Source organism: Carettochelys insculpta, chromosome 1, assembly GCF_033958435.1.
Source record: "Carettochelys insculpta isolate YL-2023 chromosome 1, ASM3395843v1, whole genome shotgun sequence".
In the NCBI taxonomy this organism is placed as follows: Eukaryota; Metazoa; Chordata; order Testudines; family Carettochelyidae; genus Carettochelys; species Carettochelys insculpta.
In genome coordinates this window covers 56,991,858-57,005,915 of record NC_134137.1, presented here as the reverse complement: position 1 = coordinate 57,005,915, position 14,058 = coordinate 56,991,858, and the positions used below count along the sequence as shown (strand labels likewise).

General features: G+C 42.4%; 1 protein-coding gene across 2 annotated transcripts in view; it reads left to right on the top strand.

Annotated features, from left to right (window-relative positions):
* Positions 1-121: 121 nt before the first annotated feature.
* ALG5 (ALG5 dolichyl-phosphate beta-glucosyltransferase) overlaps positions 122-14,058 on the top strand; it is a 44,534-nt gene continuing 30,597 nt past the window's right edge. The window contains exons 1-5 of one of the 2 annotated variants that reach the window (XM_074982485.1): positions 122-288; positions 3,497-3,668; positions 7,325-7,371; positions 8,667-8,735; positions 10,983-11,075. In XM_074982485.1, coding sequence (XP_074838586.1) covers positions 223-288; positions 3,497-3,668; positions 7,325-7,371; positions 8,667-8,735; positions 10,983-11,075 — 447 coding nt within the window. In that variant the 5' untranslated portion in view covers positions 122-222. Of the gene's footprint in view, positions 289-3,496; positions 3,669-7,324; positions 7,372-8,666; positions 8,736-10,982; positions 11,076-14,058 lie in introns of those variants that run through there. The other variant, XM_074982492.1, reaches the window with a different exon arrangement.

Genomic DNA, 14,058 nt, shown 5'->3' with positions numbered 1-14,058 from the left:
CTTCCGGGGCTTGGAGTGCACTTCCGCTCCCCTTAGCCAATCCGCTGGGAGGATTCCGCCAGCTGGCCGGGAGGGAGCGGGGTCTCCCGGCAGGGGGCGCGGCGGGACCTTGTCGCTCGCTGCCGCGGCTCCTCTCTCCTTAGTGGTTCCCCGTCAGGGCTGCGTCCGGGGGCCGCTTCCGCCTCGCTGGAGCTTCCTCATAGGGCGCGCTCGGCATGGACCATGGAACCAGCCTTGGCTGACGCGGCCACGGCGCTCGCTGCCTTGGCGGCCGCAGCCCTCAGCCTGGTGAGTGCGGAGCCCCCGCGCTCCCGGTCCTGTCGGGCCATCGCTCCGCCGGGAGAGCGGAGACCCTGGAGCCCCTCGCGGCGGGAGCAGCCCAGCGCCCCAGCAGGGAGAGGGACTGGCGCCCACCCGCGGCGCGAACGGAGCCGGGGGAGGCTGTTCCCTCCCGCCCCGCTCAGCTCAGATACTTGGAGCGCAAGGGGGAGAGACCCGCGGTTGTCCCGCCAGCGCTGCTGGGGGGCGTGGGTCTGCTCCCTGGAGCAGTTAAGGATACGTGTGATTGTAAGAAGCTGCTGCCGGCTGCAGCGCGGGCCGACAGGGAGCGGTTACACGCCCGGTAGCAGTGCGGAGCTGCGCCCTGTAGCATTTACTAACACATGTGATTGACACTGGGTTGTGGCACAGTCCTGCAGGGGCCAGTTACTTTCGCTGCACTGTGTGTGAAGTGGGTGTGTGTGGTAGTGTGCTGCCAGTGGCACTTAGTGTTACCCTTCTCTCCCCATTGCTACAAGAACATATGATTGTTGTTTGTTGCTGGCTTGTTCTAACTGGCTATAAACTGGGGCTGTCAAGAGATTTTAAAAAAAATCGCCATTGATCACGTGATAAAAAAAGTAATCACGATTAATCACTCTCTTAAAGAATAAACAATTATTTTTAAATAATTAGCCTTTGTGGGTGTAGAGAAAAAGAATTGAATATGGGACTCCTAAGGGATCAGAACTCAGAAAGCAAACAGAAGCCAAGTTTTATTTTTCTGCAAATGTGATTTGCCAATGAAATCCCCTGGTTTTTGAATGCTTGGACTTAGCATTATGGCAGGGGGTACAGCATGAAATTTTGCCATCAAATCTCATGGTTTTTGAATGCTTGGACTTAGCAATATGGCCAGGGGTACAGCATGAAATTTTGCCAATGTGCACAGAACTTCTAGTAAGTGCTAATCCTACAATGAGATCTACTAATATAGACCCATGCAGCATCCTAGGACAAGAAAAAGGCACCCACAAGAGCCATGCTCATGGCAAACAAAGATTTCATTTGTTGTGCCTCCCTAAGAAGCCAGTTCTTGACACACAAAGCGAACCAGCAAGCATAAACCTGGCTCGTGTGGGGACAGGAGTTAGGGAAATTTCTACCTGAGACCTGGGAGCTGTCAGCCTGTGAACTGAAGCATAACATTCCATTAACCCTCATTACAAAGGGTATTGGTATGGTCCAGGACTTTTGAAAAATTTAATCACAACCTTTAAGTTTATTGGGTGCTCCCTACCCAATATATTGCAGTTTCACTGAAATATTCACATGGCTTCCATTCGGCAACCCAGCATTTTTCAAGAGTTAATTCTGGCACCTCCACCTTTTTCCCCCTCTGCCCTTTCCCCAACACCTAGTAAATTACTTTCCAATCAACACACAAACTTTTTGTTACGGGCGGTAAAGCGCCTACAGCATCTATAGGCAAGAACACAAAGGACTTGCTATAGTTACTTTTATTTATGATTATTGGAAAAACCGAAGCACTCTGAAAGAGGCAGGAAAAAAAATATAATAAATTCAGGCTGCAAGTCAGAGCTTGCAAAATAGCATTTAAATAGTCTAAGGGAATCAAAAGCAATCATTGCTGCAGTAGTGGAATCTCTGCTTTGGATTACAACAGCCTCAGGCACTGCGAAAGTAAAAAGCAGGGCTGTCAGTTAATGCTTGCAATTAATGTGCATTAATTTTTAACACATTAATTCTGTCCTTTATTAATTGCAGGCATTAACACATGTTAATTAACAGCCCTAGTTAGCAATAAATACAGTGGCTGCAGCTACAAGATTTAGACCTGGTGGGAACCATGAACTAGAACAGGGGTCAGCAACCTTTCTGAGGTGGTGATGAAATTTGACCTTTTGACCTCTACCTATGGTCTGAGTGCCAGTGATAGTCTTAAAAGTAACTAAAGCTGCGTCTACATGTGCACGCTACTTCGAAGTAGCGGCGCCAACTTCAAAATAACGCCCGTCACGGCTACACGTGTTGGGTGCTATTTCGAAGTTAACTTCGACGTTAGGCAGCGAGACATCGAAGTCGCTAACCCCATGAGGGGATGGGAATAGCGCCCTACTTCGACGTTCAACTTCGAAGTAGGGAACGTGTAGACGATCCACGTCCCGCAACATCAAAATAGTGGGGTCCTCCATGGCGGCCATCAGCTGAGGGGTTGAGAGACGCTCTCTCTCCAGCCCCTACGGGGCTCCATGGTCACCGTGTGCAGCAGCCCTTAGCCCAGGGCTTCTGGCTGCTGCTGCTGCTGCAGCTGGGGATCCATGCTGCATGCACAGGGTCTGCAACTAGTTGTCGGCTCTGTGTGTCTTGTGCTGTTTAGTGCAAGTGTGTCTGGGAGGGGCCCTTTAAGGGAGCAGCTTGCTGTTGAGTCCGCCCTGTGACCCTGTCTGCAGCTGTTCCTGGCACCCTTATTTCGATGTGTGCTACTTTGGTGTGTAGACGTTCCCTCGCAGCGCCTATTTCGATGTGGTGCTGCCCAACATCGACGTTGCCAGCCCTGGAGGACGTGTAGACGCTATTCATTGAAATAGCTTATTTCGATGTAGCGTGCACATGTAGACGTAGCCTAATAGTCCTAGTTACATCAGCTTCATTAATAAATAAATAAAGTCGCAGAGCTTTACCATTTAGGGAGTGGTTGGTAGCATGAGCTGGTCTTTTGTTAATCCACAGGCAGCAATCTCCTGGCTGCATGGGGGAGAAGGAACAGGGCTGAGCTCGCACCTAACATGCTGATGAAAATGGGCAAGTGTGTGTGGGGTTGCTCACCCCTGGGCTAGAAAATATTCACTGTGAGAAGTTCATGACAGCTTGAGTCAGTGCCTTATCCTAGAGACACTCATACCTTTTTCAGTTGAAAATTTAATTGGCAATTTAGTGGGAACCTGAAGCCATGTCTTGTCTCAATAAAGTAAAACTGCTTTGCCATATGATAGGTAAAGTTCCTTTTTCATCTGGGTGGCGCACAAAAGAGAATTCCACCAGGGTTGTAATAGGAATGGCTTTCAAATACTGGGTTGCACTGGTGAACTACATTTGTTCAGCAGTTTAATTTGAATAGTTTAACTCTGAAACAGAATATGGCTATGCAAATTATGAACATACAATTTTGCTAATGAAACATAGTCACAAGTGACATATCTCTTTTTTAACACAGATAACTATTGTTGCTCATTTAACTGCCACAAAGATGCCAAACTTTCATCGCTATGAGGAAGAGAAGTACTTTGTAAATGATGAAGGGAAGAAGGAATCTATGCCAAGCATACGTGACCTGCCTACAAAGGAGCTCTCAGTTGTTGTGCCTTCGTACAATGAGGAAGACAGGTGTAAGAAAATTTCTTTGGTTTCTTTTTAAAGATGCAAACTTAGCTTTGTATTATAGCTCAATGTCAGCAACAGAAAATTGCAGGGCAGATTCTTAGTCATTTTGCATACCTAGTTCCCAGACTACAGTCAAGTAAATGGGAGTTGTGCCGATAGAACTATGATATAATCTAGCCACATGCTCTCTTCAGTAACAGGAATTAAGCTATTTGCTATAAGAGCCCAGTTTCACTAAAATCTTGTGAAATAAGGCTAAATGTTTATTAACTAAGTTGCTGAAAAATAATAAAAAAGCCACTTTTGCCTGGTTGTTAATGGCTTTTAATGTGGAGGTTACAAGAAAAAATCCATCTTTTATGGATTTTTATGGTACAATTGTTTTCAGAATTTTGAATTCTGGAACCTGTATCAGTGGCTTTATTCTGGCAGAAGGAAGGAAAAGTGGTCCTGTTTAGGAGATATGGTTTCTAGTCCTGACTTTACTGTACACTTAATAGAATCACAGAACACTAGAACTGGAAGGGACCTCAAGAGGTCATCAAGTCCCACTCCCTAACATCTTGGCAGAACCAAACACCTGATCATCCCCAATAGGTGTCTGTCTAACCTGCTGTTAAATATCTCCAGCAATGGAGATTCCACAACCTCCCTAGGTAACTTGTTCCAGTGTTTAACCACCCTGACAGTTAGGAAGTTTTTTCTAGTTTCTAATCTAAACCTCCCTTGCTGCAGTCTAAGCCCATTGCTCCTTGTCCTATCCTCAGAGGCCAAGGAGAACAATTTTTCTCCCTCCTCCTTGTAAGCCTCTTTGAGGTACTTGAAAACTGCTATCATGTCCCCTCTGAATCTTCTCTTTTCTAAACTAAACAAGCCCAGTTCTTTCAGTCTTCCCTCATAGCTCATGTTCTCTAGACCTTTGATCATTCTTTGTGCTCTTCTCTGGACCTTTTCCAGTTTTTCCACATCTTTCTTGAAATGTGGTGCTCAGAACTGGATACAATACTCAGTTGAGGCCTAATGAGCACTGAGTAGAGCGGAAGAACAACTTCCCGTATCTTGCTCACAGTTCTCCTGTTAATACATCCCAGAATCATGTTTGCGTTTTTGGCAACAGCATCAGACTGTTGACGCATATTTAGCTTGTTGTCCACTGTGACTCCTTACGTTCCTTTCTGCCATACTCCTTCCTAGACAGTCCCTTCCCATTCTGTATGTATGAAGCTGGTTGTTTCTCAGTGCATAAGGGTCCATTTGATGTGAAGGAACTATAAGCTTGGAGGCTATAGTTGCTGTTGACCTGTTAAACCATGATGTTGTCTTTTTCCTCTCTCTCTCTGCAGCGAGAGCCACCAGGAGGAGTATGTATTTATTGTCCTTGTCTGTGAATGGTTCAGCCATAAGAGCTATAAATGGTGCCTCAGGGTATGTGTAAACGGCAATGAAAAGCCAACCAATTTGAGCTCGCAGGACTGGGGCTGCAGGGCTGTTTCATTGAAGCATAGACTTCCCAGATTGAGCTGGAGCCTGAGTTCTCGAAAACTCTCACCCTGTAAGGTCCTAGAACCTTGGTTTCAGTCCCAGCCTAGAAACCTGTGCTACAATGAAACAGCCCTGCAGCTCGAGATCTGTGAGCCTGAGATGGCTGGCATGGGCCAACCATGGAGTCCAGTTTTTTTTTCCTTCATGTTTTAGGCCTTTGTGACAAATCTAGATCTTTATTGATCTGAAATAAATGCTATAAACATAAGACTCAAAAACACACTCCAACTTTCAGTTTCAGAAGAAGTGCGGTTCAATGCCCATATCACATGTAACAGTAAACTTCCTTTAAAAAAAATCACTGTTTACTGGGTAGACATAACCTCCATCACATATCTTAGCCTGAACCCTTAATAAGAGTGATTGAGAGTACCAGCAGCTGATAGGTAGTGTTAGCGATCTATTCTGCTGTCTTCTCTTAGCTCACTTAGAAAAGAGGTTGAACAGTATATATATGTTTGCAAAGTCTCTAGAGTGGTGGTTCCCTTAGTATTACCTGGATTGTTGCTTTTTTCAGGGTGGCAAGTAGGTTTCCCTCTTCAAAGGAAGTTTTATTACCCCCTGCTACTGGTGGAGGGAGGAGGGTTCTCAGATGTTCTGTGCTCTTTGTCTGTCGAGGAAGGGGAGGGTTTGAAGTCACAGATGGTCATCCTGTTTGCAGAAATTAATATTTTTTGCCCAGGAAGCTTGCTCTACTTATCTGCCCAATTGCTGGTAGCTGGCCCTAGCTGGTAATATCTAGTGCTCACCCTATTGCTTTGGCTAATATGCTTTTACTAATCATATTTAATTTCATACGTGTTTTGTGCTTGCTATTTAATGTAGCCATTTTAGTAATAATTAAAATTATCTCTAGTGTCAAGTACAAACCAGAATTTAAATCCTATAATACTTGTGATTTTTCACCTGCAGGTGGCAAGTCATCTTATTATTAACAGTGGCATCTAGAGGTTCCTGTTAGGCCCCAGAATGGTTGGCTCTGTGAAAACTCAGGAAGAAATAAATTATCTTTCCTCCCAAGAGACTTGCAGTGCAAAGATCCAGTTTGTGTGAAGAGTTAACTTAAGTTTAACTTTACACACTGTGAATAGCCCCAGTAATGCCAAAGTGCACAAGTCTTTGCAGCATGAAAGCTTGTGAAAACAGGAAAAGCTGTGCAGTCTGGCACCTTGCCAAATGGAAAGCTCTCTAAACCAGAATTTCTGCTTTTCGGTGAAGTCCGGTTGGCACGGGGCTGGCAGACTCCCTACTTGACTCTGTGTGGCTCCCTGGAAGCAGCAATGTGTCTCTGCTGCTCCTAGATGGAAGAAAAGGCATATGGGCTCCATGTGCAGCCCTGCCCTGACTGCTGACTCTGGAGCTGTCATTGGCCAGGAACTATGGCTAATGAAAGCTGCGGGGGTGACATCTTCAGGTGGGAGCAGGCTGGAGAGCTGCCCGGTTGTGCCTCCATCTAAAAGGAGCAGGCACACGTTGCTGTTTGCAGGGAGCCACCTGGATCCACCACCCCGAAACCCTCCCATGTCCCAACCCTGAGCCTCCCTTCCACCTGCACTCTCCCCTCCCCTTCTGAGGTAACCAATATTTATGACTTACCAGCATATATATATATATGTATATCTCTCTAATTCCCCATTTCCCCAACACGCCAGAAAGCAGAGCTGTTACTCTGTTACTGTGATTTAGTATCTTGGAAGAGGGAAATGGGCACACAGATTCCATAGTGCTAGAGACCACGTAATGATTTGGTGGCAGAGCTGGGAGTAATGAACCTAACTGTTAGTCCAGCTGGTATTAAATTCATAACAGCAGTTTTGTGAGGTTTGCTCTTGTCTTTTCAAGTCAGGGTTTTTTTTTTTTCTTTTTTTTTTATTTGTAGACCTGATTTCTTTGGGCTTTAGAAGTACACGGTTAAGATCAAGTGCATTTGTTAACCATGCTCAGTGCTTGTTACTTCTGTAACCCACCTCTGCACCACAGATGACTTGTGTGTTTTTATTTGTTACCCTATGCAATTTGGCTATTAATTGGTTATAAACATTCCCTCAGTAAAACTCGTTAATCTGTTTTTATTGATGCTTTCCTTAAAGCAGCTCTTGTGATTTTTTTTTCTTTCCAGTACCTCTTATGATGGATGAAGCTTTGGACTATCTTGAAAAAAGACAGGTGTGAAACTTTCATTTTTGCATTTAAAATATAGTCTCCATTTAAGCAGAGCAATTCTGTCCATAGGATAGTTCAAGGTGGTTGCCCCAGGCCTCACCCTGCAGCAGCCACCTCAACCATTCTGTGGATGGGGCCCAAGGCAGCCTGAAAAGGTGGCAGTAGGAATTGCGCCTCACCAATCAGTCCCTGCTCTGCCCACCTCTCCCAATCCGCTGTGCTCCCTTGCACTGTGGCAACAGGAAGCAGAGCACCCCAGCTCCAGCCTACACCATCTCCCACTGCCGTGGTGAAGCGGAACACAGTGGGTGAAGCAGAGTAGGCTGCTGGGTTGCTCCAGAATGTGGCAGGCAGGACCCTGTTGCCTCCCCGTGTCAGGCTCCCACCAGTAATACCCTGGCTTGCACTGGGGGCCTCGTATTTGAGGGCAGAGCAGGGATGAGCAGGGGTCGGGTCTTGGCAGTAGAAGGAGCAGGGTGGAATATAGACAGGGTAGAGGTGTGGCCTACATGGGGGCACTGGCTGGAGGTGTTGCCCCCGGCCCTACCCCGCTCCTACGAATGGCCCTGCCTGTACATTCATGAAAGCTAATTACCTGTTTAGATTTCTGTGATCTGCCTAGAAGCAATATAAAATTATCCAGTTAACAGGTAAGCACTCTGTCCTGGCAACATCTCTTCATGAGTGCTTTCCAGATTGTATGCTGGAAGACAATTTGTAGTGAACTAACAGAAGATAGCTGTACTCACATGGTACATCTTCAGTATAAACATAGAGGGAAGTAAAAATTAGCTGAAGATACAGACCATCTATCAACACAAGATTTTTAAAATTCCGCTTTTCTAACACTGTTAGGGCTGGTCACCTGGTTAGAAGGCAGCAGATTTCAGAAAATATTGCCTCGTTTGATCTTTTTGATTTTTAACATATGGGCAACTCAGAGCCTCCAAGTTCATTTTATAGCAATATTGATTTTCAACATTCTATAGTAGCTTGAAAATAAATAACACCACCTCTGATGGTACAGTCATATAATCTGGCAGCATTAGAATAGCAAACTGGTAACAGACCGATACTGCTTTAAGGATGCGTGTCATCATAGCAAGTTTATAATATGATATTTGTGCACCTGTACAAATGTATATTATGACAGGAATATGGGAAAAGGCTGCATGCCCAAAAAAAAAGTATTCTGCTTGTTGAAATGTTCCCCATTTTAGTAATGGGGTGAAAGGAGGGGTTTGTATGTGTAAGAGAAAAACTGGACCAAATGTATAATTTCCATTTTTACTTTTAAGAAACAAGATCCTGCATTCACTTATGAAGTAATAGTTGTTGATGATGGCAGTAAAGATCAGACCACAAAGGTAAGAAGAGAATATTAAAATTTCTCACCTGACAGGCTAAGGAGCGGATGTGTATCTCACTGCTTTAGCATTTATAGAAACATCCCAGAGCCTTACCTTTTTGTTCTACTCATCTGCTGCTGATCGTTTTTAGTTATTTATCATCAGATTCCTTTTGTCATTAATGTCCATCCATTCATTGGGTGGCATTCTATAACATACACTTTATCCTTTGAACAGATATAAGTTGACTGAATTTCCCTCAACGCTTCCCTCTGTTTATCCAGTATATGTCTCCTTTCACCATCTCACCTCAAGGTCATTCTCATGTGTAATTCCTGTTATCTTAAACAGCATCATTGTGTATCTGCTTCTTCAAATCTTCCTTTCTTTCTTTTGTTCCTGTCTAAACCTCTTAATCTCCCAGTGTTAAACATCTCTTTATTATTTTGTGAAGTGTTTTGACGTAGTTTGCATAGAAATTATGTAACATAAAGTTTTTTGTTAGTTTAGAACAGCATTTCCTGGAATAATTTGGCCCTGGGACACTTTTGGGCTTGCAATATTTTGACAGAACACATACGTGCTGGTACTGGGGGATGGGGTCATACTGAAAAATTGCAGCACATAATACACATAAGTTGATTTAAAAGAATTAGTTTCCTCAGATGTCTTTTATTTTACAAAGAACAAAAATTACAATAGAAAATCATCTGAATGAACAGCTAATGTCCTTCTGATAGGAAGATGGTTAGCAACATTAGAAGTATAAAAATTAAAAATTAAGTACAAACCCAATACAAAACATCAGTATAATAGCCGAAAGAAGAACAGTTAATGTTGTTGGTTTCTTTGTACAAAAATGGAAAGGACAATATTGTTCGAAAAAAGACTTTCTTAAAGCTTAAAAAATATGAAAAAGGAAGGCAAAACAAATTAGGTATGGAAAAGTATTTTTAAATTTTGTTTTGTTTATAAATTTATTTTTTTTACAGAAAATTACTGAAAAAAATAACCATTGACAGTTCTTTTTAATGGGAAGAGTGTTTTTGTATCTCTATTTCGCCACAAGTCACATAAAAACAGCTGTACTATTATGAATGCGTTATAAATATTAATATACCTACTATTCAAACATCTTAGTATTTTTGATATATTTGTGATTTCTTATTCACATTGTAGAAGGAAAAATATTGCTAGCATCAAGTTTTTGTCATGGAACACCTCTTCACATCGTGTAGAACATCAGTGTTCCATGGAACACAGTTTGTGAAATGCTGGTTTAGAAACAATAATACTGAGGCATTAAGGGCAGGATTTGTTCTACTCTCCTTTACTGCTCTTTTTGAAGTTACTAACTCTTATAATTGACATCAGTGTGATCAGTCAGGCCAGCTCTGAGTATCTTCTGAAAATACCATCCTAAACTTATGTCTTGGTTAAGCATAGCATACCTACCCCATCTCAATTTTTCCTTCCAAGCTTGCTTGGTTATGTGACTTTTTCATACATGCATATTTGGCAGCTTACTAACCTGTTTACTGCTATCAGTGTCAATGATTAATCATCATATGAATTCTTCTGCAGTATTGTATGAAGATTGAAAAGCTCTCAAAATAGAACCATTGTCTGTTGTACACAGTGAACACATCCTGGCCGTCTAAGATGTCAGTGCTGTGCATTTTCATGCCCAACTGCTTGAACACTGAAATTGTGTTAAGCTGATGCTCAACTTTATTAAATATTTGTAACACAGTAGTCTCTTAGTATCTCATTGTGCTAGGTGTTGAAGAAACATATGATAAAAAAGCATTGTATAAGAGCTAGTTATTATTAAAATGCAATTTCATCTCTCAAACAACTCAGTCTGTTTGAAAGTAGACATAGTAATGGAACAAATGGGAGACAGATAACTAGTGAAAACATGTTTTTCATAGACTAGCTGTGTGCACTGGTATAAATGCTGTACGGTTTTCTAGTTCTAACGTTAGCAGGTGGGCTGAAGGAGACTTAGGACAGCCACAGCTGTTATCTCTGACCACTGTCTGATTTTATTCTTCTTGCTTCTTTAGTTTTCTGGCTGTTAACCTTCTTACACTTTTTATTTTCCTAAACAGAATTTAACTCTGCACTGGACAATATATTTGCATTTTATACAGACTGAAATGGGTAACAATGCTATTGAAGAAAAAGGAACAGAAGAATAATCATCAGCTTTTACTTGAGGTTCCAGTTTTATTTTATTCTAACTTAATTTGTGCCTTACAGATTGCAATGAAATACTGCAGGAAATATGGAAGTGACAAAGTACGAGTCCTAACACTGGTAAAAAATCGTGGAAAAGGTGGAGCTGTCAGAATGGTAATAAATGCTTTCAATTCTTTCTTTTTTTGACCTGTTCTAGTTCATTCCAAAACAAGCAGATTTTGTGTCAATGTAATTTAATGATTTTAGATTAATAAAATTGTTTTTAAAAATATTTAACATATCCATAAATCTTCAAGGCAAAATAAACTCATTGCAGGGACTTGAGAACATAGTGAGTGAGTAACACTGAACAGTTTTTGTCAATGAGAATTGAACATTTTAATAAGAATTAAAGCCAAACTACATCTTTTAGTTAATTTAGAACTAGCTCTTCAACACAAAAAACAAAATTAAAAACCCCTTATAAGATGAGTCAGGCTCTGGTAATAAGTAAATACAAACACTCCCTTCCAGATTATAGTTCCTTATTCAATTTCTAAAGATTGAAATTAAGACCCAGGTCCAGCAAAGTTTGCTGAAATATGAGTAGTCCCACATAAGTCAGCTGAGCTTGATTCTGATCTGGCATAATTTCTGTATTTCATATATAAACTTACAAATAGATATTCCCCATCACAGGAGAAATGGATTGGCATGTGATTATGTAATTGTTTAGAGTGTGTTTTGTTGTTTTGTTTTTTAATTGTTTTTTGGTTTTGGATTTTTTATTTAAAAAGATTGTATCAGTCTTAGGTTGTGAGCCACGAACTTGGATAATAGATGATTTTAAAGAGTAAAAACAAAACTTTTTACTCATATTGTCAATACGCTTCATTTATGATTTCTAAAGTCTTTCTTCATGCATTAATTTTTTTCAAAGATTATCATGGTAGAGGTTTATCTGTTACTTGTCTGTCTGTCCTAAGGTTTTTATATGGTCAATATAAGAAAAGCCATAGTGGGTCAGACCAACGGTTCATTCAGCCCAGTATTTTGTCTTGCGACAGTGGCCAGTGCCAAGTGTTTCAGAGAAATGAAGAAAACAGGCAGTCGTCAGGGGATCCTGCTACTGGCAGTTACAGGATAGGGACACCCAGAGGATGCAGTTGCACCTATGACCATACTGGTTAATAGCCATTGATGGAGTTTTCCTCCATGGACTTACCTTGTTTTTTTTAAATCCTATTATAGTTTGGCCCTTCATAATATCCTCTGCCAGCAAGTTCCACAGGTTGACTGTACGTTGTGTGCAGAAGTACCTCCTTTTGTTTGTTTAAAACCTGCTGCTTTATTAATTTCATTGGGTGACCCCTGCATCTTGTGTTATGTGATGGAGTCAATGACTTTTCCTTATTTTCTTTCTCCACATCAGTGGCTCTCAACCAGGGGAAAATGTACACATGCATATGTACACATGCCCCTGGTGCTAGGCAAAGATCTTCCTAGAGTCATCAACTCATCTAGATTTGTGTTTGGGGGCTGCGGGGAGGGAGGCTGTGTGGGTAAGAATGTTGCAGGATGTGTTTAGGGAGGCTGCAGATAGAGAGCAGGCATTATGAGGTGGCAAGCAGAGCAGTTATCCATGGTGTCACGCCCCAGGAGTCCCACTAACCTGAGTTGCACGCTTCAACCCTGGGCGGTAGGTCCACTGAAAGGGTAATGATAGTCTGGGAAGGTTAATAACCATTGCTCCACACTGGTCAAGATTTTACAGACCTCTGTTGTATCCCTCCTCTATTTTCCACACTGAAAAGTGTTTCTCTCTCCTCATATGGAAGTTGTTCCATACCCCTAATAATTTTGTTGCCTTTTCCAATTCTCGTGTGTGTGAGAGAGAGAGAGAGGGGGAGAGAGAGAGAGAGAGAGAGAAACACTTCTTTTTGTGTGTTACTTGAAATTGGAGGTTCAGCATGCAGCTTCTTGGTAGAGTGTACTCTGGGTGCATCTTCAAGAGCTTGTAAGCACACTTTGCACAGAATTAAGCATGTATGGTGGCAACAAGTACAGATTTCCTTATGTGGCTGCACATGGCATGTAGCATCTTCTAGAATACGATGTAGCCAAGCTCCAGGGCTGCTATAGTTGTTGCCTCAAGCTCACTGCAGTTATACTGTACTTCATCTTTCTTAGATAAATTTTAGAGGTTTGCCTCTTGAGTCTATATTAGAAGGTTGCCTCCCTTACTCTATCCCAGTGCTGACGCATATTGCCCCATTCTTTCCTTCTGCTCACCCACCCACTCATCTTCTGTTGTAGCACTTGTCACTCATATTACATACATAGATTTTAAGGTGTGTGAGTGAAGAACGATCATTTTATTGTTTGTACAATGTCTAATACAGTGGGGCCCCAATCTGTGATTGTGGCACCTCAGTGCTGCAGTCCGTGGCTCCTTTTTGTCTTGAGAGACAGTGGTTAGCAGCGGCGGTGAGAATCTATGGGCAGTGCTTGAGTTTGCAGCTTCTCTCGTGGCTTATCCGTTCAATATTGGATTTGCACCGTTGACTGCAGTAACCACGTCAGTCTATTTCTGAATTCTTGAGTCTGAGAGCTTTTCCTTCTAAGATGAAATGCTTTTCCGTGGCTTGCACGTATACTATCAAAGGATGATGTGCCCTGTCGTAGCAGTTGTCACCAGGTATTTCAGTCTGATGACGTAGATTCCCAGGATTTTGGATCCATGTTGAATTTTTTTCATGACGCTTTTGCATGTATCCTGGAATCTTTGCTTTGGTCTTCCTCTTGTTTTCAACCCACAGTTTACTGAAGAGGATTTCTTTGGGAAGATGTTTGTCACCCATTCTTCTCACATGACCAAGCCAACATTGTCCTCTGGTGTTGAGGATCGCTATGAAGCTGGGTATGCCAGATCTTGACAGGACATCTGCATTTGAAACTTTATCTTGCCAGTTGATAGTCATAATTCTGCGGATGCAGCGAAGATGGAAGCTGTTCAGTTTTTTCTCCTGGTTCGAGTAGGTTGTCCATGCCTGAGAACCGTATAGCAGGATACTCAGTACACATGCCTAGTAGATTAGTAACAGAGAGGAAGCCGTGCTAGTCTATACACTATCAAAACAAAAAGCAGTCAAGTAGC